This window comes from Dendrobates tinctorius, unplaced genomic scaffold (assembly GCF_039654945.1).
Source record: "Dendrobates tinctorius isolate UK_male_01 unplaced genomic scaffold, ASM3965494v1 ptg000250l, whole genome shotgun sequence".
Taxonomy (NCBI): Eukaryota; Metazoa; Chordata; class Amphibia; order Anura; family Dendrobatidae; genus Dendrobates; species Dendrobates tinctorius.
Window position 1 is genome coordinate 47,987,885 of NW_027361917.1, and position 24,605 is coordinate 48,012,489.

Sequence of the window (24,605 nt, forward strand, 5' to 3'; positions counted from 1 at the left end):
TCCTCCCATTCAGTTTCATCCCATTGCTTCTAGTCTTTCCTTGTGCAAATGAGAATAAAGTTGATCCTTCTACAATGTGACAGCCCTTTAGATATTTGTAGACAGCTATTAAGTCTCCTCTCAGTCTTCTCTTTTGCAAACTAAACATTCCCAAATCCTGCAACCTTTCCTCATAAATTTCTTTTCCTGATATACACATCTGTGTGAACAGAGCCTAATACGATCATTCCTAGCGCTGTACATGGATATACCCAATTCTGCTAATGTATGCCACAAAGTTACAAACAGATATTCACGTTGGTGGGGGGGTAGTTTTCTATTGCGCAGTATGTTCTGATTTTCAGCATATACACAGGGAGCTTATGAACTCGTGTGCTGAATGTGTTCATAAAGCGTGGTACGGATAGAACCTTGTGGGATCTCTGAGCCATTTCCATTCAAAAGGGTCTGAAAAGTGGCGTAATAGTGACTTGACTTGAATAAGAATTTGAATGAAGGATAGGGATAACCTATTCATCAATGGGGTTCCGACTGCAGGGATAACAGAACTCTATAGAGCCCCATTTAAATGGCGTAAATGTCGGGCATGCACACTCCAGCTCCTTTATAGGCTGGCAGAGTGCAGCTACAGTGCCTTGTGAAAGTGTTCAGGCCCCCTGGAACTTTTCAACATCTTCCCACATATCCTGCTTCAAACATAAAGATGCCAAATGTAAATTTTTGGTGCAGAATCCACAAGTGGGACACAATTGTGAAGTTGAATGAAATTTATTGATTATTTTAAATTTTTGTGGAAATTCAAAAACTGAAAAGTGGGGCGTGCAATATGTTCCCACATTGTGTTTTTGTATGTTTTGTTTTCTGCTGGTAAAACCTGCTCCAAAGCCACTACAAAATAGCAGGTTTTGCTGTGTTTTTCTCTTCTGCATGCTGATAACGTTTAGTGCCCCCCCCCCCAAAAAAAATCATGATGCAAAATCTAATACCTGCATTTTTTGCTGCGTTTTTTCACTGACCTATTGCTTCCTATGGGTGAAACAATGCTCTAAGAACACTGAAAAAGGTGACCTGCTTCAGTTTGCAAAAATGCAGCAGTTTTCGGAATCAAGAAAATAAAACCAATGGGCGTGCATGAGATTTCTGGAATCTCATGGGCTTTGCGGGCACTGCAAAACGCAGCTTAAAATTTGCATTAAAAAACACAGCAAATACACAACGTGTGAACATGGCCTGGGAATCAGACTGGTTTTTTTTTTTTTCCTGGTTTGCTGTGGATTTCACCAGTTTCTTTGCAAAATCATGTAACAGAAGTAGGTTTTATCATGGCCTTTTCTACAGCAGGCCTCAGCTTTCATAACTAAATGTAATACTGTTAAGATAAAGAATTTGCTTTTACTTTTTTTTTTTTTTTTTACAGTCTGAAGATATGAAACAGAAATGTGCTATGGTTTTTATAAATGATTGTAGGCAGTCTGTACAAATCAATAGAACGTTTCCTAATACAAATAAGCCGTCTAATCTGGAAGTGGCGTAGAATATTTTTCTTTTATTTTCTTGGTAATGTGTAAACGCTTACAGGATAACCGAATGATGTATTATAAATATTTGCTCAGAGAAAATGACTAATTGAATCTTGGGAAACATGCACAGAGAATAATGGATTTGATGTCGTTGTATGCCTTTTGTTGTCTTAGTGTATTTTATAAACCCCTTAATCGCTGCAAAGAACATCTTCTGCAGTAACCTATATAGGTATTGTCTCACGCAGCAAACACTGGAGCTACCTGGTAGGTCGCAACCTGCAGATGATGACTGGAGCGGTGCCACTAACAGATCAAGCTGGTGGCGTAAAATACTAGGGGCACGGAGCCCAGATTGGTGACATTACTGTAATGGTAAAATAAAAAGCGGTGGAGTTGTGCTTTTAAGAAACTCATTTAGATGTATTTCTAGTGGTAGCAGGCCCCTCCTTGAGTAAAGTGATTTGCTTCCTACTTGGTTCCTAAGAAAGTGACCGATTTTAAATAAGGTTTTCGTGTTGCGTGAATTTATTATTTTTTTTCTTCATTTTACGATTACTTTATGAAAGTTATTTTTTTTGTAATCTTGCCACACAGGGTTTTTTTTTGTTGTTGGCATTCTAAGGGGCATTTTACCCTACAGGATAATTAAAAACAAACGTTAAAAACAGCTTGATATTACGATTACCATGCTGTGTAGAAAGGCTGTCAATAACCGGAACGCGTTTGTTTTACCCGATGATGAATGAACAGTCTTTTGTGCAGCATAAAAGATTGTCAATCTCAATGGTGCATCATCTATGTAAACAGGACTTGCACTGCTGAGAAATATGGCAGCTGATGACACAGGATCCACATTTAGGAGATGGCATATCTGACCCTATATTCCAAGTGTGGTGAAATTGCCCAAAAAAAAGTGCAAGCCCACACTTTTTGTTTTGGCTCTTTTGCTAGGTTCACTAAATGCTAAAAAACGACCTGCTATTATGATTCTCCAGGTCATTACGAGTTCATGGATAAAAAAGAATCTAGACATGTTTGGTGTCTAAGAGGTGAAAAAAAATTCCAAAGTTTGCTAAAAATTAAAAAAAAATGCACCATTTTCCGAGACCCGTAGCGTCTCCATTTTTCGTGAATGGGGGTTGGGTGTTGGCTTATTTTTTGCGTGCTGATTTGAGGTTTTTAATGATGCCATTTTTGTGCAGTTACCATCTTTTGATTGCCTGTTATTGCATTTTAATTCAATGTCGCTGCAATCAAAAAAAAAAAAAGGTAAATCTGACGTTTTGATTTTTTTTCTCGCTACACCATTTAACGATCAGGTTAGTCCTTTTTTTTTTTTTTTTTATTTTATTGATCGGGCAATTCTGAATGTGGAGATACCAAATATGTGTGTATTTTTATTTTTGGGGTGAAAGGGGGGTGATTTGAACTTTTTTAAAAAAATGTCATATTTTTAAAAACCTTTTTTCTTACTTTTGGCATGCTTCAATAGCCTCCATGGGAGACTAGAAGCTGCCATAACCCGATTGCCTATATGTAGCAGAGCCAATGAGCAGATCGCCTGTATGTAGCAAAATTACTGCATTGCTATGAGCGCCGACCACAGGGTGGCACTCACAGCAATCTGGCAACAACAACCATAAAGGTCTCAAGGAGACCTCTGGTTGTCATGCCGACACACCGGTGACCCGCAATCACATGACGCGGATCACTGGTAAGCGCATTTCCATCCAGATGTCCGGAAGCGCTTGTTAAATGCCGCTGTCAGAGTTTGACAGTGGCATTTAACTAGTTAATAGCCACGGGGAAGATCGCGATTCCACCCGCGGCTATTGCAGACACATCAGCTGACATGTCCCAGCTTTGAGGTGGGCTCATCACCGGAGCCCACATCAAAGCGGGGGGGATACTGCAATCGGATGTACTATACCATCCGATGGCAGTAAGGGGTTAACATTTGCACATGCTCATTAAATAGTTTATTAAAAAACATAGCCACAATGATTGTATCCCAACCCTATGTATATGTTTTTGTTTCCTGACCCAAAAAGTAAGTATGAGTCTAAAAAAAGCCAGTGTGAGAATTTTGAAAAGCTTTTTTATTTTTAATACCAGATACTTGTGTCAAAATAAAAAAAAAAAGTAATAATTTCAAGTAAATATGGCCTTTTTCTGATTCTAGCTTCCACTGCTTTTCAGTTTGCGTGGTAGTCAGCTGACTCATGCGATTTGCATACTTGTGGTCACCTGCTGACTACCATCTCTTCCTGCTTTTCTCAATGCTCCACTGAGAGAAATGGGAAGAGAAGGCAGCTGGCATGTGACTGAGCATGCATCTCGCATATGGTCGGTCCCGTGACTATTGCTCAAACTGACAGTATTATGCCAAATCCTACCAGTGTCTAAAATACATTTTTAGGGTATGTGCACACATTGCAGATTAGTCTGCCGAATTTTCTGCACAAAATCCGCATCCCTTAGCTGAAACCGCAGGTGAAAACACTTGCTGAATTGATGCGTATTGTAATGCGTTTTTGTTGTGCGGATTTTGGATCTGTACATTTTCTCCCGAGAGAGACTGGAAAACGCTGCTGCAGAACCGCAAAAAGAAATGACATGCTGCGGAATAAAAGCCACTGCAAATCTGCATGGATTTTTCTGCAGCATGTGCACAGCGTTTCTTCATTTACCATAAACTAACCTTGCCTGTGCACTTCACTGCGGATTTGATGCAAATCCGCCTGGCAAAAAAACACTGCGGATCCACATCAAAATCTGCAACGTGTGCACATACCCAACAAATATAAAGAACTTCTCAACTATATATTGGTTCACAACTCCCTGCACCTCAAAAATAGTCTGGTTACTTTTTGAAGGGTCAAGTCCTGGTCTGGTTTTGGCTTAAAGGCCTTTACTGCTGCATATTTTGTCACCCAACAATTTGGTATGTGATGGCTTATACAGGAGGTAGGCAATCTGCAATGGACAAATTGATTTACCTGGTTAAAGTATCACTAATATGTGCATCAACTCAAACCAAGCTCAACTTTTGTGTTTTTTAACTTGTGCATCTGCCCATCATTTTGGTAAATTTCCAGTCTAGCGATCAAAGCTGCTTTCCTTAGTTTCATCTGTAGATTCTCTTCAAGCGTACGGAAATATGATGAACTCTGTGTTTTTGTTTCAGGAAAATGTTAACATTGATGACGCTGCTCGATGCTTGGTAGACCACATTCTCACAAACTCCAAGGACTTTCCTGTAGAAGAAAATGATGTCAGCAGTGTGCAGCTTGACCAAGAAACCGTGCCAGCAGAAAGCAAATCCCAGTGCTGTTAACTATGAGCACAGCGAAGGAGGAAGCCAAACCCGATAACACTGCGCAAAATGCCACCGATATCCTTCCATCATCTCTTATATCTGGATGATACCGTTTACATTGTTCTTTGTGTAGGATTTAATGACTGTGTATTAATTGTGTAAATACTGGCTTGCAAGTTTAAAGCTGTTTGCTGCTAAACCTAGGCAGTTTTATATCTAACCATGATCTCAAAGCCATACATGCCATGTCCGTTTTATATTACCATTTTGAAGAATGTTTTGTATTATGCGCATACACCGTTGGGTAACTGCACATGTTTGTGTCATCTGCATTTTATGCATGGTTTTGCAGTTCCTAAGCTGCCGCCATCCCTGGTGCTTGGTATTGTTAGCCACTCCTATTTATTTGGTAATGTGCTGTAATTTATGGCGCTGTCTGCCACACTTGTAACATTCATGTTGGCCTGTATGATCCTGTTCTAGAATTTATTAGTAGAATGTAAGATGGGACCTGTATGAAGTGAGTGGATCACAAAAGTATGACCCAGTGTTCATTTATATTTCTGTTTTAATTATGGAGGGCAAATATTTAACTAGTTGCTATTTTGTTATTTCACACTTGTAATAAAATGGCTTTAGTCATCTTTCCTTAATAGGCAAGACAATAACTAAATTAAAGGAGATATCAATCTCTGGACAAATCCTTCTTAATATCTTCACTGCCCATCATGGGGGAAAAATAAACCTTCAAACTTGCCTATCGGACAGTGGCTGTTCCTATGTCACATGACCACCACCGATCAGCATTTGTTGATCAGCTGCAGCTGTCACAAGATATAGCAGGGTGATGTGACCACCAAGGACACTACTCTAGAATTGCAGGAATGGTGCCAAATAAATATACATATATACACCTTAGAAAGGCTTGAACAAATAGATACATCTGAAGCCGATTTTCGTGACCTTGTTGTACAGCTGTCATTTTGTCTAACCAATATCTAGCTTGCATTCTACACGTAGAGAAAAGTTATCTCCAATAACAATGTTTCATATATTATATTTCCAAGGTATTAGAACGTGCTATAAATATGTATTCTATTGTTTTGTTTATTCCAGAATTGGGTCAACATGAATTAAACATTTGATGGACCTGTTTTCTTTTCCATTTTTGCCGCCTGTGCAAGCATTGATAAACTCCAGATGCATTGCATAAGTTAAATGGTGAACGTCAAATAAATTGAGATTGTGTTAACTTTTTTTCTTTTTTTAAATTGTGGTATATAAATGGGTCCCAAATTCTCAAATTCTGGCTTTGAACCTCTCACCATTCTGTCCCAAAATGGAGTTTGATGTGAGAAACACAAATCTTACCTTATCCTTGGTTGCCAAACACGATAAATCAAATCTGGGCTGCCACACGCAGCTGTTGTGCTTTTTACTGCTTTTTACTTCAATATATAAATCCTATGCTATAGACTCCACATAATTCTTTACACACATTTGCAGCTATATATTGGAAATTCACCCCTGCCCACCTCTCTGATGAGCAGGAAAGGCTTGCCCAGAGCCTGCGTTATTTCAGGAGAAAGTTTGGCATCTATGCTTACTCACTGATAGGGTGCATTCAGACATTTGTGCAAATCAGTCCAGGTTCCAACCACAATGCAAGGACTAGTCATGGGTCTCCCCGACTTTGAGCATGAAAGCTTTAATTTATTTCTATGGAGCAGTCATGTTCGGGTCGGGAGATCTGCGGTCAGTCCATGCATTATACTGTAGTGGAGCAGCTACAGTCGTGAGCTCAGCCACCGCCATTTCATCTGACACATCGACTTGCCCTGAGTGTGAAGCTTAGTACCCTATTTTGCATAAGGGAATGAAGAGCCTTTTTGCACACCAGGAGAAGTTTTATACAATAAATGCAGGATTTTTAAAGGCACTAAGTGTCTTATATGACTGACAAGTTTAAGCAAAATATTCAGAATTGAGATTCCTCGGTAGTTGATACCATCTTTTCAGCTAGCTATTAAAAGGTAACAAATTGCAAGTTTTCGAGACTACTCGGGTCTCTTCATCAGACATAGACTAATACAAAATCTGAAGAATCACATATTTATACACAGCACAGAAAAAATGCAGTGGATAAGACAAGTGACGTGAAGCAGAACTATCATTATGGCCATAAATATTGGAACAGTTCATAGATAAGGAGTACGAATGTTTTTATTGTCCTCTGATTGGGGTCTGGTTCTGTGTTGTAATCCCCGACAAGGTCTAAGGAGCAAATTCCTTAATTGATGTAAAAAGACATAAATCCAAGTGACACATTCATTCCTGCACTGAGTGTACTAAAGGCTGTCATGAGTTTATACTCCCAGATTCTTCTGTCTCTCTGACATTTGCAGTTACCTTTCAATACAAGTAACGTCATGTCCATAGTACTGTGATCAGGCATACAAAAATGTTTTGCCACAGGTAATCCATTCTTTTTTCTCTTATTGTGTGGCAATGAGAACTCATCCTTGTTCACAGGTTTTGTCTGGTCTTCCCCACAGCCCCCCAGTTGGACATTTAGTAGAAATAATTAAGTACACCACACTAGATGTGATGCAGCTGAAAGTACCTGGGATCTTGTAGTCCTGATGTGAATTGGGGATCTTTCTTTTCTGTGGTCATTTTTTCTGGTTGCAAGAAAAGGTTCCTGCAGTACCTGGTTATTTTCTTCTTTAGCTTTGTAATGTAGCAGGTGATTCATTGATATTTTGGTGGCTCTTGTAATTTGGTTTTGAATTCTTGGATGGTAGCCCTGAATCAAAAAGGTCTTTCTGAGGTGACCAAGGTGTTCATCTCTAAACATGGGGTTGGAACATATACGATTGTCTACAGCCAAGTCATCAGATACAATAGTTTTGGATGGAAGCTGTCCCATTTAAGGTATGTTGGATTGTCAACTGGTTTCTGATACAGGGATGTCTCTATTTCATTGTTCTCTAGAGTAGTTCAGTTGATTGTGGGATGAAATTGATTAAACTGTTCATGGAACATCTTCAGCTGTGGCTCAGGCTCTGTCTAGATTAAAATATCAAGGTAGCGGTATTGGGCCCGAAGCCTGATGGGGCATGAGGACAAAAAGTCGCTTTCAAGCTTGGCCATGCAAATATTTGTATACTGTGGAGCCATTTTACTTGCCATTGCTGTGCCTGTCTCCTGTAGATATACAGCTCTGGCAAAAATTAAGAGACCACTGCAGTTTTATAAAAATCAGCTTCTCTACATGTCTGGCAGCCATTCCATTCCAGTGTCAGTTGAATTCCAACCAGTGTACACCTCATTGTACTTAATGTGCTTCTTATTAGGTGATCACCTGAGCCAAATCTTATTTTATGAAGGAAATAGAAAAAACCCTGCTGTGGTGTTTACAATCCTCTTGCAATAGGACAAGCTGGATGGCAAAACAACTGCTAGTAATATCCCAAAAGTAATTGGAAAGAAAAAGTAACTTTTAGCCATGCCAAAGGAGTAGAAAAAAGGTCTTGAGTGAGGAAAAGAAGGGCTCAGTTCTGGCTTTACTAGCAGAGTGATATAGTGAGTGTCATGTTGCTTCCATACTTAAAATTTCTAAGATAGCAGTCCATTACAGCAAGGTGAAGCAGCAGACACTGGGGACAACAAAGCTACAGACAGACACACAGGCGAAAACGACTCTCCACTGACCAGGATGACCGTCATCTTATTCGAATGTCACTCAGCAACCACAGTGTGACATCAAGTTATCTACAAAAGGAATGGCAAATAGCAGCTGGGGTGAAGTGCACGGCAAGAACAGTTTGTAACAGGCTCCTATAGGCAGGGCTTAAGTCATGTAAAGCTAGAAAAAAAACCTTTCATCAATGAGAAGCAAAAGGAGAGCCAGACTGAAGTTTGCCAAAGACCATAAGGATTGGACCATGAGGACTGGCGTAAGGTAATCTCTGATGAGTGTAATTTTCAGCTTTGCCCAACACCTGGTCGTCTAATGTTTAGACTGAGACCTGTAGAGGTGTACAAGCCACAGTGTATTGCACCCACTGTGAAATTTGGTGGAGGATCAGTGATGATCTGGGAATGCTTCAGCAAGACTGGAATTGGCCAGGTTAATCTTTGTGAAGGACATATGAATAAAGCCACATACAAAAAAGTTATTCTGGAAAAACAGTTGACTCCTTCTGCTCAGGCAATGTTCCCCAACTCTGAGGACTTTTTTCCAGCAGGACAATGCGCCATGCCACACAGCTAGGTGAGTCAATGTGTGGATGAAGGACTACCACATCAAGTCCCTGTCATGGCCAGCCCAATCTCTAGACCTGAACCCCATTGAAAACCTCTGGAATGTAATCAAGAGGAAGATGGATATTCATAAGCCATCAAGCAAAGAACTGCTTACATTTTTGTACCAGAAGTGGCATAAGGTAACCCAAAAGCAGTGTGAAAGACTGGTGGAAAGCATGCCAAGATGCATGAAAGCTGTGATTTAAAAATCATGGTTATTCCACAAAATATTGATTTCTGAACTCTTCCTGAGTTAAAACATTAGTATTTTTGTTTCTAAATGATTATGAACTTGTTTTCTTTAGCATTATTTGAGGTCTGCAAGTACTGCATTTTTTGTTATTTTGACCATTTCTCCTTTTCTGAAAATAAATATAAAATTTAGTGCTTGGAAATTCAAAGACATGTCAGTAGTTTACAGAATAAAAGCGCAATTTACATTTTACTAAAAAAATATACCTATAAAGAGAAAAATCGGACAAACTGAAAATTTTGCAGTGGTCTCTTAATTTTTGCCAGAGCTGTATCTTGTCAAATTCAAAGTAACTCTGGGTGAGGATCTTATATGTTTCACCACAGAATCAGCATCAGTCCCTGAGTTTTCCATGAAGAATTTGCAGGCATTTTATCCATCCTGGTGTGGGATATTAGAGTACAAGGATTCCACATCCATGGTGGCCAGGATGATTCCTTCTGGCACAGGACCTATTGCTGCTAGTTTATTCAATGTGTCAGTTGTGTCCTGAATGTCGCTGGGTGTATCCTTTACCAAGGGTTTAAGAACACCCTCTACCCATCCAGATACCTGCTCAGTAAGGGTGCCCACACATGAATTAATTGGTCTTATCTGGATTTGTGGATTTTGGGAAGCATGTAGAATGTCCCTATTCTTGGACTCTGGTATCAGGTCATCCGGTCTTATGTATTTAGTCCTGTGTAGGATCTGACTCCCAATTTTTTGTAGTAGCGTGTGTCCATAAGTTGTCTGTTTGCTTCCTTCATGTAGTCTGATGTATTCTTCATGACTGTTGCTCTTCCCTTGTCAGCAGATTTAATGATGATTTCTTTGTTGGTTTTCAAAGTCTGTATGACCTTTCTCTCCTGGGCACTGATGTTGGATGCTGGTCTCTTGTTACTGTTTATGATGGTGGCTTTTATCAAATATCTGAAGGAGTTTATATATTTATCCAAATGAGAGTTGTGTCCAGGTGAAGGTGTTGGGTTTATAATCTGAGAGATTGATGACACAGATGCTTTTGACTCTGGAATAGAGTGGTTGTCCAAGTTGTCAGGTTTTGGCTTTGTATCTCTTTGCGCCTCAATTCAGGACTCTATACAATCTGTGTAGTTTCTTTCCTTGTTATGAATCAGAAAGGTCCGTAGGTTGTTGTAGTATTGTTGTAATCTTTGCTCTGTTTTCTGTAAGCTTTTACCTTAGAGTTTCCAATTGCCCTTGGACTTTACTCTTTATGCTGTAGCAGACATTCAAAAGGTGGTTCCTTAGTCTCTCAGAAGTCCTGTGACAAAGGTTTTGTGCATAATGGGTGTTATAAGGTATGAAGAATTGGGTTTGTAATCCAGAGTCGTTTGGGAATTAGATTTTCCTTTTTGTATTAGATAAGAAAAAAAACGTTGCTGTTCATTTGTGCACGTTTCTTCAGACGTGGCTTTAGTTCCATAAAGATGCGGTACATTCTGGTATCCATTTTGATACAGGAAAGATGTATATCTTTGTACCGTGTTAGCCAGTAGATATGAAATTAAGATTAAATGCCTGCAAATTCTTCATGGAAAACACAGGGACTGATGCTGATTCTGTGGAGAAACTTACAAGATTCATCCTCACAAACAATTTGAACTTGACAACAAGATATATCTACAGGAGACTGGCACATGGGAAGTAAAATGGCTCCACAGTATGCAAATCTTTTCATGGCCAAGCTTGAAAGCGATTTTTTTGTCCTCATGTCCCATCAGGCCTCTTGCATACTACCGCTACATTGATGATATTTTAATTATCTGGACAGAGTCTGAACCACAGCTAATGACGTTCCATGAATAGTTTAATCAATTTTATCCCACCAGTAACTCAACTACTCTAGCACTGAAATTAACTTTTTGGACACCATCATTAAGCTAAACAACAATGCAATAGAGACATCCCTGTAGCAGAAGCCAATTGACCGTCCAACATACCTTAAATGGGACAGTTTCCATCCAAAACACAAACTATTGTTTACAGCCAAGCCATCAGAATCAATCGTATATGTTCCAACCCCATGGATAGAGATGAACACCTTGGTCGCCTCAGAAAGACCGTTTTGAATCAGGGCTACCATCCAAGAACAATTCAAAACCAAATTATATGAGCCAACAGAATATCAAGGAATCACCTGCTATATTACAAATCTAAAGAAAAAAATAACCCTGTGCCTCTAGTAATCACCTACAATCCAAATCTGTAGGTGCTAAGGGGAGCTGTACGGAAATTACATCATTTACTACAAAAAGATGCCCGATTACAATCCATATTTCCAGAACCCTCACTACTGTGTTTTAGGCAGACCCCAAATCTAAGAAGCCTCATTGTCAGAAGCTCCCTGTCCTGTCGAACAGCTGCAGGAACCTTTCCTTGCAACCAGAAAAAATGTAAAGCATGTCCATTTATAATGACCAAAGACAAGGTAAAGATCCCCAATTCACATCAGGAATACAAGATCTCGGGTACTTTCAGCTGCATCACATCTAATATGGTGTACTTAATTATTTGTACAAAATGTCCAACTGGTGGCTTTGTGTAGGGGAGACCAGGCAAAAACTGAGAACAAGGATGAATTCTTATCGCCACACAATAAGAGTAAAAAGAATGGATCTACCTGTGGCAAAACATTTTTGTATGCCTGATTATCGCACCATAAGAAATGAAGTTACTTGTATTGAAAGGTAACTTCAAATCTCAGAGAGACAGAAGAATCTAGGAGTATAAACTCATGACAACCTTTGACACACTCCGTGCAGGAATGAATGTGCCACATGGATTTATGTCTTTTTACATCAATTAAGGAATTTGCAGCTTAGACCTTGTGGGGGATTATAATACAGAACCAGACCCCAATCAGAGGACAATAAAACATTCATACTCATCTATGAACTGTTCCAACATTTATGGTCATAACTGTCTATCACTCTCCTATAATGATAGTTCTGCTTCACGTCACTTGTCTTATGTATTGCATTATTTCTGTGCTGTGTTGTGTACAAATATTTGATTCTTCAGATTTTGTATTAGCCTATGCCTGATGAAGAGACCTGAGTAGTCTCGAAAGCTTGCAATTTGTTACCATCTTTTCAGTTAGCCATTAAAAGGTATCAACCACTGAGGACTCTCAATTCTGAATATTTTTCTATCTACTGGCTAACACGGTACAAAGATGTATATCTTTCCTGTAGTTTAAACAAGTATCAGATGGGTGTATGTATGTAAATGCTCAAGCAAAAATAAAGGGAGCACTAGAATACCGCATCCTAAATCTCACTGAAAAATATTCCAGTTGCAAATCTTTATTCACTATACAGTAGACTGCATTGAGAACAATAAAACAAAACATAAAAAAGGATCAATGTAAATCAAAATTAATATCCCATGGAGGTCTGGATTTGGAATGATACTCAAAATTAAAATGGAAAATCAAATTGCAGACTGATCCAACTTCAGTGGAAATGCCTGAAGACAAGGAAATGATGTTCAGTAGTGTGTGTGGCCTCCACGTTACCTCACTACAATTCCTGGACATGGTCCTAATGAGGTGGCGGATGTTCTGAGAGATCACCTCCTGGACATGGCTTAAAGCATCATTCAACTCCTGGACAGTATGTGGTGCAGCGTGGCATTGGGGTTTGGAATGAGGCATGATGTCCCAGATGTGCTTGATTGTTTCAGGTCTGGGGCATGGACAGGCCAGTCCATAGCATTAATGACTTCATCATGTAGTAACTGCTGACACTCTTCCGTCACATGAGGCTTGGCATTGTCGTGCATCTGAAGGAACCCAGTGCACCTGCATATGGTCTCACAATGGGTTTGAGGAACTCATCCTGATACCTAATGGCAGTCAGGGTACCACTGGCTAGCACATGGAGGGTTGTGTGGATCTCCGAAGAAATGCCTCCCCATACCATTACGGACCCACTGCCAAACTGGTCATGCTGGAAGATTTTGCAGGCACCAGGACATTCTCCGTGGCATTTCCAGACTCTGTCTTGTGTGTTACATGTGCTCAGTGTAAATCTGCACTTATCCGTGAAGAGCACATGGTACCAATGTTTAATTTGCCAATCTTGGTGTTCTTTGCCAATTGCCCTGCACGGTGTTAGGCTGTAAGAACATGCCCACTTGTGGATGGTGGGCCATCATACCACCCTCTGTTTCTGATGGTTTGAGTAGGCACGTGGATGTTAGTGGCCTGCTGGAAGTAATTTTGCAGGGCTCTGCCACTGCTTCTACTGTTCCTCCTTGCACAAAGGCAGTAGCGGTCCTGCTGCTGGGTTACCCTCCTACAGCCCCCTCCATGTCTCCTGGTATCTGCTCCATGCTCTGGATACTACTGACAGATACAGCTACCTTTCTTGTCACAGCTCTTATTGATGTGCCACCCTGGATGAGCTGGACTACTTGAGCAACTTCGGTAGGTTGTAGACATCCCCTAATACTACTGTACATTTAAGGGTGAGAGCAATGACCAAATTCAAAAGTGACTAAAACAACAGCAAAAAAGGATGAGAACAGAGGAATGGTCTGTGGTCACCACCTGCAGAACCAAGTCCTTTATAGGGATTGTCTTGCTAATTGAATATCTAACTGTTGTCTGTGAATCTCCTGCTGTTGTACAAATGGAACAACCAGTGTTGCTTCATAAGTGGACAAGTTGATTTCACAGAAGTGTGATTGACTTGGAGTTACATTGTGTTATTTAGTAACATAGTAAGGCCGAAAAAAGACAATAGTCCATCCAGTTCAGTCTTTAAAATTCTGTCAGAATAAATCCCCAGATCTACGTCCTTCTAAAGAACCTAACAATAACTGTAAGATACAATATTGTTACGCTCCATGAAGACATCCAGGCCTCTCTTGAACCCTTCGACTGAGTTCGCCATCACCACCTCCTCAGGCATGGAATTCCAGATTCTCACTGCCCTAACTGTAAAGAATCCTCTTCTATGTTGCTGGAAAAACCTCTCCTCCAGACGCAGAGAATGCCCCCTTGTGACCGTCACCTTCCTTGGTATAAACAGATCCTCAGAGAGATATTTGTATTGTCCCCTTATATACTTATACATGGTTATTAGATCACCCCTCAGTCGTCTTTTTTCTATGGTAACATGTATTTATTTTTTGTGTAGTGTATATAGCCCCCCAAATCTTTTCTTTCTGTTATAAACAAAGCAGGAGAGAATTTTTGTACATATTGAGATTCTTGAGATCTCATCGAAACGCATAAAAAAAGTCTGTAAAGCGCTGTGGAATTATTGGCGCTATATAAATGAGTAAAATAAAAATAAACTTCATAATGTAGAACCCTGGTGTCGTGGGGGTTCCTTTCAATTTACACTGCCAAATTCAGACTCTGCCGCCTTCAGAGGACCGCAAGATGGCTGCCACCGCTTATCATTGAGGATCTTGTTCCCCGGTGTCTACAGGACCCAGCAGACCGGAGCCCTCACTGCAGCAACACCTCTGAAGTTTGGGGGCTCTGCTTCACCAAAGCAGTTGTTTCAGGCACAAGACATCAGCAGGAGCCAGGTATTACTCAGGATATTTATCAGGATGGTGGGAGCTCAACACTTCTGCTGCCTCACATCCCCTACCAGCCTACTCTTGGGGCCCCATCACACACAGCGAGATCACTGATTTTGTGACGCATCAGCGATCACTCCAGCAATATCGCTCTGTGTGACGGGGATCAGCGACCAGCCCCCCTGCCGGGTATTGCTGATCTTGCAGGATTGTCCTGGGCCATTTTTTGATCGTTGGTCTCCCGCTGGCCAGCACGCATCACTGCGTGTGGCAGCGATAGACCAGCGACGCTGGTTTCCAACGTAAACATCGGGTACCTAAGAGCCATGCGGCTCTTGAATACCCACTGTTTACCCTAGATACCAGCGCACACTGGTATCTAGGGTAAACAGCGGGTATCCAAGAGCCGCGCGGCTCTTAGATACCCGCTGTTTACATTGGAAACCAGCTTGCTCGCTGGTCCTGATCGCTGAAGGGGCTGTCTATGTGACCAGCGATCAGCCTAGCGATGTCCCAGTGATCCCATCCATGTCGGATCATTGGTGAGATCGCTGGGACATCGTTAGGTGTAACGGGGTCTTTAAAGCAACCAGTCTGCTCTTATAATTCAATAACCATGGCAGAGTGATATCAGCTGCTTTGCCCTCATTAGCGTTTTCTTGTTAACAAGAAGCTCAATGAAATTATGTAAGCAGGTAATTTTCTTGGCAGGGCTGAAATGAGGGGATAAGGGGGTTTTGTAATTAAGTTAATTTTAATGGCAAAGAAGCACTATGCATTATTTTGCAACTCTGATCACTCTTCAGAATAATCTTGGAAGTTAATGCAAATTGCTAAAATAAAAACTGAAGCAGCAAACTTAGTGAAAACCTGAATTTGTGTAGGTCTTAAAACTTTTGGCCACGACTGTATAAACTGCATATATAAATATGTGATATATTGCTGCTACTTGTAGTAAATTGTATCTTAGTTTTTATAGATTCATCCTAGACTGATGGTCTCTGTAAAGTGACATCTTTCTTCTTCGGCTTTGCAGGAGAAATAATTTTCTCCAAAAATATAGAAAATGTTCAAATATTTAATTGTAAAGTGCTGTGTTATATGTTGGCGCTAAATAAATAAAATTCATATGATTAAATATTCAATTTTATTGTATCCTGCAACGGAATTGTTTATATTGTCATAAATGACTTAAATTAGAGTACTTTAAGGGTAAGTTCACACTGGCCGTTTTTGCTGCATTTTTTTCTGCAGCAAAACTTGATTTCTTGGCAGGAAAGAAGCTGCGGCAAAAACATGTTTTGGTGCGTTTTTTTCATGCGTTTTTGGGCTAACTTGTGTTGTCTTTGTGCATGCAAATAAAATAAAGTTGTTAAACAAAACAATTCAGATGCAGTTGAAGTTCAGACTTTCAGCTTTCATTTGAGGGTATCCACATTAAAATTGGATGAAGGGTTTAGGAGTTTCAGATCCTTAACATGTGCCACCCTGTTTTTAAAGGGACCAAAAGTAATTGGACAATTGACTTCAAGGCTATTTCATGGACCTAATCCTTGTCTGGGTTTAAACAGTTTTCAACCTAGACAGTGCCAAGATGCGACCGTCCAGGCTGAGAATCACTGATGAATGAGCTGCTGCGAGTGCAGCCTCAGTGACTAGCAGTGATGTTGCAAAGTGTACAGATATATATGTATATATATATATTTAATGTCGGATGTTATGTACCCTTTCCCTTTAACGTTATTCGTATTTATTGTACATGCCATGTAAATGTCTACTTATTGTATCTGTTATGTATTTAACATTGGACATTGTTATATAGAAAGGGAAAATGTAGTACCCTAGTTTTCCCACTAGATGGGGTGAGAGATGCACAGCTTGTAAATAGTTAAAGTAGGAGGGGCTAACAGCTGTTAAGCCAGAGAGCATCTGGAATTTGAATTATTGGGGTGGGAGCGCACTGACAGGGCTGTTGGCTCCAGAACGTTAAAGTCAAGAGCCCAGTCATACAGAATTCGGGCCAGTATCTCATCGGGGAGTAACACAAGGAGATGTGCGGACAGTGCAGAATTAGTGTCTGCAGTTGCCAGAAGACTAAGCAGTATGGGCAGGTCACTCAGAATGTGGTGGCTTATTTAATCTGTGGATATTCTTGAGACTGGGGTAAATGGTTAAGAGGGTCCCCCACTGAAGTAAGACTAAGCAGAGTTGATGCTGAAAGACCGGAGAGTACGGTCCATCCCGGAAGCAAGCTTAGTGGGAGAGAGGGAAAGACAGGGACAGAAGAGAAAATATCCATTGCCAACCCTGATAGAATCATAGAATCGTAGAGTTGGAAGGGACCTCCTGGGCCATCTGGTCCAACCCCCTGCTCAAAGCAGGATTCGCTAAATCATCCCAGTTAGATGTCTGTCCAGCCTCTGTTTGAAGACTTCCATTGAAGGAGAACTCACCACTTCTCGTGGCAGCCTGTTCCACTCATTGATCACTCTAACTGTCAAAAAGTTTTTTCTAATATCTAATCTGTGTCTCCTCCCATTCAGCTTCATCCCATTGCTTCTAGTCTTTCCTTGTGCAAATGAGAATAAAGTTGATCCTTCTACAATGTGACAGCCCTTTAGATATTTGTAGACAGCTATTAAGTCTCCTCTCAGTCTTCTCTTTTGCAAACTAAACATTCCCAAATCCTGCAACCTTTCCTCATAAGACAGGGTTTGCAGACCGGTCACCATTCTGGTCGCTCTTTTCTGAACTTGCTCCAGTTTGTTGATGTCTTTTTTAAAATGTGGTGCCCAAAATTGGACACAATATTCCAGATGAGGTCTGACCAAAGAAGAGTAGAGGGAAATAATTACTTCACGTGATCTAGACTGTATGCTTCTGTTAATACATCCTAGAATTGCATTTGCCTTTTTTGCTGCTGCATCACACTGTTGACTCATATTCAGTCTGTGATCTATTAGTATACCCAAGTCTTTTTCACATGTGCTGTCACTTAGCCCTATTCCTCCCATTCTATATATGCTTTTTTCATTTTTATTGCCCAGATGTGGTACTTTGCATTTCTCCCTGTTAAAAACCATTCTGTTAGTTGCATGCTAACATAAAATGCTAAAATATCCATTGCCAACCCTGATGCTGATGCTGGAGTGAATATGTATGCCATGTGTGTAAAGGAAACAGTAAAGTTGATTGTTCAAGTATTGAACAGGACTGTGACTCTGTTCCACATCATCTGAGGAGAATGTGCAGCACATAACAGAAAGCCCTGATGGGGAGCTCGAGTAAGCGACAGGTATGCTTACAGAAAACTGTTATGTATATGTGAGTGGAGGCCAGGAGTCCGTTGCCCCGGAGTTCTTGGCCACAACTATGGTCCTGGCTGAATCTTACAACGTCATCGAGGTTACTGCCGGTCACTGACACTGAGGCTGTGTCCCCAGCCAGGCAAATGAACTGAGGTGACCTTGGTGAGATCACTGCTAGCACAGTGAGAAAGTCTAACAGTGCACAGGCAAGTTTACCGGGAGAATTTCACTGCAGTGAATTTGAACTGCGATTTCACCGCCAATCAGAAGTGTTTTCCGTGCTGTCATGCACATGACAGCGTGGCAAACACTGTATGTTCGGGACCCCATTCAAGTGAATGGAGTCCTGGTCCGCTGCTCAATGTCTCTGCTGGATGACAGTCTGTATGGGCGCATCATGAAACCATGCAGCCTGCCATCTAGCTGTAGCAGAGCTGACTGTGAGGTCACATCCTGCTGTCCTTGACTTTTCTGCAGCAAATACCCTGCAAAAAAGACAACCTGCGTTTTTGCAGCGTTTTTTCCCTATCCATTCAAGTCAATGGGTGAAAAATGCTGAAAGAAGTGACCTGCTCTATGTAAAAACAACTCAGCCAAGCACAAAATCCTGATGACAAAAAAACAATGTGTGTGCATGAGATTTCTGAAATCTCATAGGTTTTGCTGGTACTGTAAAAAGCAGCTGAAAATTAGCATAAAAAAGGAGCAAAAAACGCAACTAAAACTCCCAGTGTGAACATAGCCTAAACAAGTTTCCTAGACCAGCTGGATGGTGCATAGTGAACAAAGAAGATCACGGGTGACATTTGCTAACAAATTGCAATACAATGCAATTCTCATGGGTGACTCAACTCTGGACACTAGTTACGGTATTTTCCAATCTGTGAAGTCATATTTCCCTTATGCTTCATCACATCATTACATTCACAGGTCTATACAGTGAGATCCACCGTTGGAACGTTCATGCATTCACACACTCATACATTTTAGATCTCTAAGGGCCAGGAGATTATGATATGGGAACTGCACTGGCAGAGACTATACTGCGGAGATCAATCAATGTATCCTGGTCACACACAAGAAAAATTGATTGTACAACTTCACATCTATTACCTTACCTGTTTAGCAAGTTCTTTCAGGAAGTTTTTGTTGTTGTCTTCCTCTGGAGGAATGTATTCCATCATGAAAACTTTAGTCACTGTCCCACTTTCTCACCCATCTCTAAATGGTAGACCAATAATAATTAGGATAGATACTTAATCAGTTATACCTGTTAGTCATACTCTTACATCACAAAATAAAGATTGTTCGGTAATAAAAGGTAATAATAATATAAATGTCTTCTCTTCTTTCTCACCCCTCCAGAGCTAATATATATAACATATCAGTTTGGGAAAAAGATGAGCCAAACCTAGTATATTCTGCATCCTGTCTCCAACTAATAAAAGAAGGGACCCAGAGATGAACCTTGTTTTTTATTTCAGGAACTTGAAGAAGGTTTTGAAGACACTACAATAGAAGGTTGCAAAAGGATATAGGTAGAAAATATTGAGGCAAAATCTCCAAAAAATTGGTTGAAGCCCTCACATCTGCTCAATGGGAAACCTTATGTAGCTTTATTAATGGGTACAAAAAAGGGGGTTGATCAGTTTCATTACACATTGTTGTTTTTTTATTGAAATAGGTTTTAAATTCTGTGATGTTATTTTTTTAATATATCTTTCGGTGGTCATAGCACCATTTTTTTTATATAACTCCCTATATATACAAAAGAGTAAAACCTGACTGCGGAAGCCACTAGATGGAGCTCAGGAGCTTACTGCATTATCTTAATGTATACTTACCTTGTAATGTCTTCACATCCTGTTCCGTCCTGATGTGTCCAGATCCCAGAATTCCAAGCAACAGAAGTTCACGATCGCCATATTGGGACACCCAAGTGATGATTGTCTCAATAAGGAAACTGCTGGTGGCACCAGCCTCTTGTGGGGTACCACCAACGGAACACCCTTGCACCACACACACACACTGTATACGCCGTACGCACCACATATACACATACACACTGTATAAGCCGTACGCACCACACACACACATACATGGGGTACACAGGTCAAAAAGAGATGACATGAGAGGAGGAGACAGCAGATAGGGGAGAGAGAAAGGGCACTGGGGTGAGAGAGACAGCACAGGGGGAGACAGCTCAAACAGGACAGCACATGAGGGGAGAACACAGCACAGGAAGGAGAGAGACAGCAGACAAGGGGGATAGCACATGGGTTAGACAGGTCAAAGAAAAGAGCACAGACAGGAGAAGTCAGCACAAGGGGAAAGAGAGAGTGGATAGGTGGGTGAGCACAATGGGGGGACAGATTCTCAACGCTGCAAAGCCTGACCCCATCGTGACATTACTGCCGGCCTCCATCTAGTTTAGAAGATTGGGGAAGAGCATCACCCCTCTTCTGCCAGTGTCTGTGGCACATCTATTGCTGTTTTTATTTTTGTCCGGGGTCCTGGGTCCCCCTGTCCTCCCGTGTCTCATTACAGCTATTGTAGCTACAGCAATTGTTCCACTGCTTGGCCATAGGCTCCAACCAGGTTCCTAAGGGTATGTGCAGACTATCTGGAAGTGGCAGCACTTTGGGCGCAGCGCATGTTCGCTGCATCCAACGCGGAAATCTCCGCATGCGTCGTTTTGACGATGTGGCGACCCGCGTCAAACGCACAATGTCGGAATTTGTTTTTTTTTGTCGCATCGTCAAAACGACGCATGCGGAGGCATCCGCATACTGCGGCATGACCTGCGTACCCAATGCTAAAGATAGAGTATGCAGGCCGCATGCAGAAGTATGCGGCCGTAGGCTGCGCTGACTGGAGGAGGCATGGCCGTGGGCGGAGCTTCATGCAAGACGTCCGCAACCCTCCGCAGCTCGCCTAGCCGCAAATGTGAACCTAGCCTAAGCCGTCACTTCTCTGCATTATTCTTATATATAACTCATTTATGGTCCAATGATTTATGTGTTAGAATGACCAATATTGCAGATTATTGGCTTCTTAATTCCTGATAATGAAGAGTAATTTTCCTGTTTAGGTATTGGGTTAATAAGCTGCGACCTTAGGAAATCGCAAAAGAAGTTATAGTCATCTTGCTAGACTGTCACTAACATTACTAGTATTAATATAAGAAAAACATGCCCCCCGCACCCTGGATCCGTTACCTCGTGTGCTGTAGTGTTATTTTCATACCCTTACTCATGTTTCTGATGATCTCTGTGACATTTTATATTTGTTCTCTATTTCAAGTCCGATCCCAAAAAAAGATCAAAACTTCCGGAACATCAACAGGAAGCTGAATGTGATACTGGAATAGCATCTAAGAGACCCAGATACTGATCCCTGACACAATCCAGTCTGCTTATATGTGCCCTAACAATAATGGGTTTATAAGAACAGCTTTGCTTGGGATTGTAGGGTTTGCTGCCTCTATACTTTCTTATTTTTATAAATGTCTTGTGTGTGACTTAAACATGAATGGCCTATTCTTAGTAAAAGCTGTCAGTGTTTGATCAATGGGGGTTGGATCCTTGAAAACATCCTTCATTGTAAGCTCAGGCTAGATTGCTTGGGCATCCGATTCTGGTACTGCAGCTCACACAATGGGGCTGGGTTATAAACAGTGACGGGGGCAATGATAATGTTTCCAGGGGCACTGCAGCCAATTCATTATTTTGATTAGTTGCACACCAATCATTATGAGTATATCCTAAGTTTTGCTACCAATCTTTACATCCTGGAAGATCCCTTTAATTATCACTTATTGCATAATAACATGTTTTTTTTACTTCCTCAGATGTAATTACATCTTTACCGTCATGCAGCAATGACATCTACAGGTAGGATGAATCTCATCTTCTCCACCTCTGAGCTCAGGTCCCATTGGAAGACATTTCCCTTGGGAACAATCAGAGTCCTTCATCGCAGCTTCATATGAGATCCTGGTGGTTACTGGGCTCTGAATTACAGTATTTTATCTGATCCATTTATATCAATAATTGTAGCCATAAATTCATTTAGCTTTAAATTAGAATTTTCCCCATTGATTCCTATTTCTCTATTTGTTTTCACAGTGACTACAATGTCATTGTTGTGTCTGATGACAAGGATTATTCTATTGGGGAGGAAACATCATCTCCAAAAAGTAAGAACTAATTAACTGTGTTTTCTAGACACAACCTAGATTTCTGGTATCTGACACAGTCCATCAATCTATTTTCTGTTCTATGTTATTCACAGGACTCAGGACTTCGGACATCGAAGCTGACGATGCCCCTGAACAATGCGGATTTCCAGAGATTTATATTGACAGCAATGGTGATGACTATATTATAACAGCACCGTCATCTCCTGTCACTGGTCAGTGTCCAAAACTATGGATTATATCACAATCTATAAAGATTACATATATTTCCCCTAAACATAATCTAACAATAGACAGGTGCATCTTGGCCCGGATAGCCAACAAGTGGTCACAGCCATGGCACTGTAGAATAAAAAGGAGTAGTGGCCCTGAATGTCTGATACCTTTTCACTCCCTTTAAATCAAGGACTGCAAATTTTGTTACTCTCTTTAAAAATATTATATAGATGCCCTAATGTAAAAATGACCAAAGCTTAAAAGATTTTCACTGCTTCATGTTTCCTTCCAGATGCAGAATCATCTGGATACCTGGAGAGATCCACCTCCGAGGAGGAGTAAAATAAAGTTATCTCTATATATAAAAATGAATGTATGTATGTGTGTATCACCAACCAATCACTATAAACTAAGAAGTGGTGCCCCCTACTGGTGGACATCCTCTGCCATCCGGTCAGTTCACAAAATCCAGCACTCCCACATCTCCTTATTTTACTCCCAACCCATGTCAGGGTGTACTTATTCCTCCTCTCTGCCCTGTAGAACTCCTGGCACCCAATGAGACCTTCCAGGCCCGCTCACATAGCAATGACATTGACATTTTTGGGAGACTTATTTCAGTGCTAATACTTCCACCTAACCGCACTCATAGCTTATTGCTGGCTGCCCCTATTGTATTTGTATTCCTGACCTTCTACCATTGGGATAACTTCATCCTTTATTGGGAAATCCCTTTTAAATTGTAGGGAAAAGGAATGAAGAGGTAAATGTTCTATATGTTCTGAGATATGACCTAAGGCTTCATGTATGATCTTCTGTTCTTCCAGGGCTATTTGTAACATCCAGGGCTGCTTCATAGAGGACATCACATCCCCAGTATCTCTGTATGTGATGGATTTTCAGGAGACCAAACATGAGTTGGTAACGTGGCTGTTCAAGCTCTACAACAGCACCGTGTTTGAGAAGGGGGTAAAGTACTACAATCCCTGGGTTGTACATCCTCATCTATATTCTGCTGTCTGTAAAGCTTCATGTAAACGTCCAGGGCCGCCATCAGTGCATGACAACCCGTACACGTGTACGGGGCCCCGATGATTAGGGGGGACCGCCCCGGCGCCCGAGCACACTGGCAGCCGGGTCCGCGCTCGGGCCCGGGGCCCCCTACATTTTGTTCAGGCTTCTCTTATTAAATCCTGACCCAGCGTGCAGCGCCTGCAGGCCCCCCCATGCATCATGGTCGTGTCCAGCGCTGTCTGCTGTGTGTGCACAGGACCTGTGATGAGGTCACAGGAGGGGAGGAGTCAGGGGTCACATGGTCAGGGGCCTCGATGATCGGGGCCTCGATGTATGCAGGACTCTGCTGTGCTGGTTGTCATGGTGTACTGATAGATGAGGTAAAGTTTCTGTGTAGGGTCAGGAGGGGTTTACAGGGTGGATGTAGCAGAACCAAGTGTGTGCGAGGTGTACGGAGCAGAACCGTTTGTGTACGAGGTGTACGGAGCGGAGCCGTTTGCGTACGAGGTGTATGGAGTGGAGCCATGTGTGTACGAGGTGTACGAAGTGGAGCCGTGTGTGTACGAAGTGTACGGAGCGAAGCCGTGTGTGTGCGGAGCCGCGTGTGTACGAGGTGTACGGAGCCACGCATGTACGAGGTGTACAGAGCGGAGCCACGCGTGTACGAGATGTGTGGAGCGGAGCCGTGCATGTACGATGTGTACGGAGCGGAGCCGAGCATGTACGAAGTGTACGGAGTGGAGCCGCGTGTGTACGGGGTGTACGGAGCAGAGCCGCGCATGTACGAAGTGTACGGAGCGGAGTTGCGCATGTACGAGGTGTACGGAGATGTGCGTGTATTTTGGCATTGGGGGGGCCCACTTGAAAGTTATTAAGTAACGTGGGCGGTGGGCGCTTATGGCCGTGTGAAAGGGATAAGGGAAAC

At 41.6% G+C, this 24,605-nt stretch overlaps 1 protein-coding gene across 1 annotated transcript in view; it reads left to right on the forward strand.

Annotated features, from left to right (window-relative positions):
- RAB32 (RAB32, member RAS oncogene family) overlaps positions 1–6,094 on the forward strand; it is a 71,803-nt gene extending 65,709 nt beyond the window's left edge. The window contains exon 3 of the mRNA XM_073557675.1: positions 4,711–6,094. Coding sequence (XP_073413776.1) covers positions 4,711–4,860 — 150 coding nt within the window. The 3' untranslated portion in view covers positions 4,861–6,094. The remainder of the gene's footprint in view (positions 1–4,710) is intronic.
- The last annotated feature ends 18,511 nt before the right edge of the window (positions 6,095–24,605 follow it).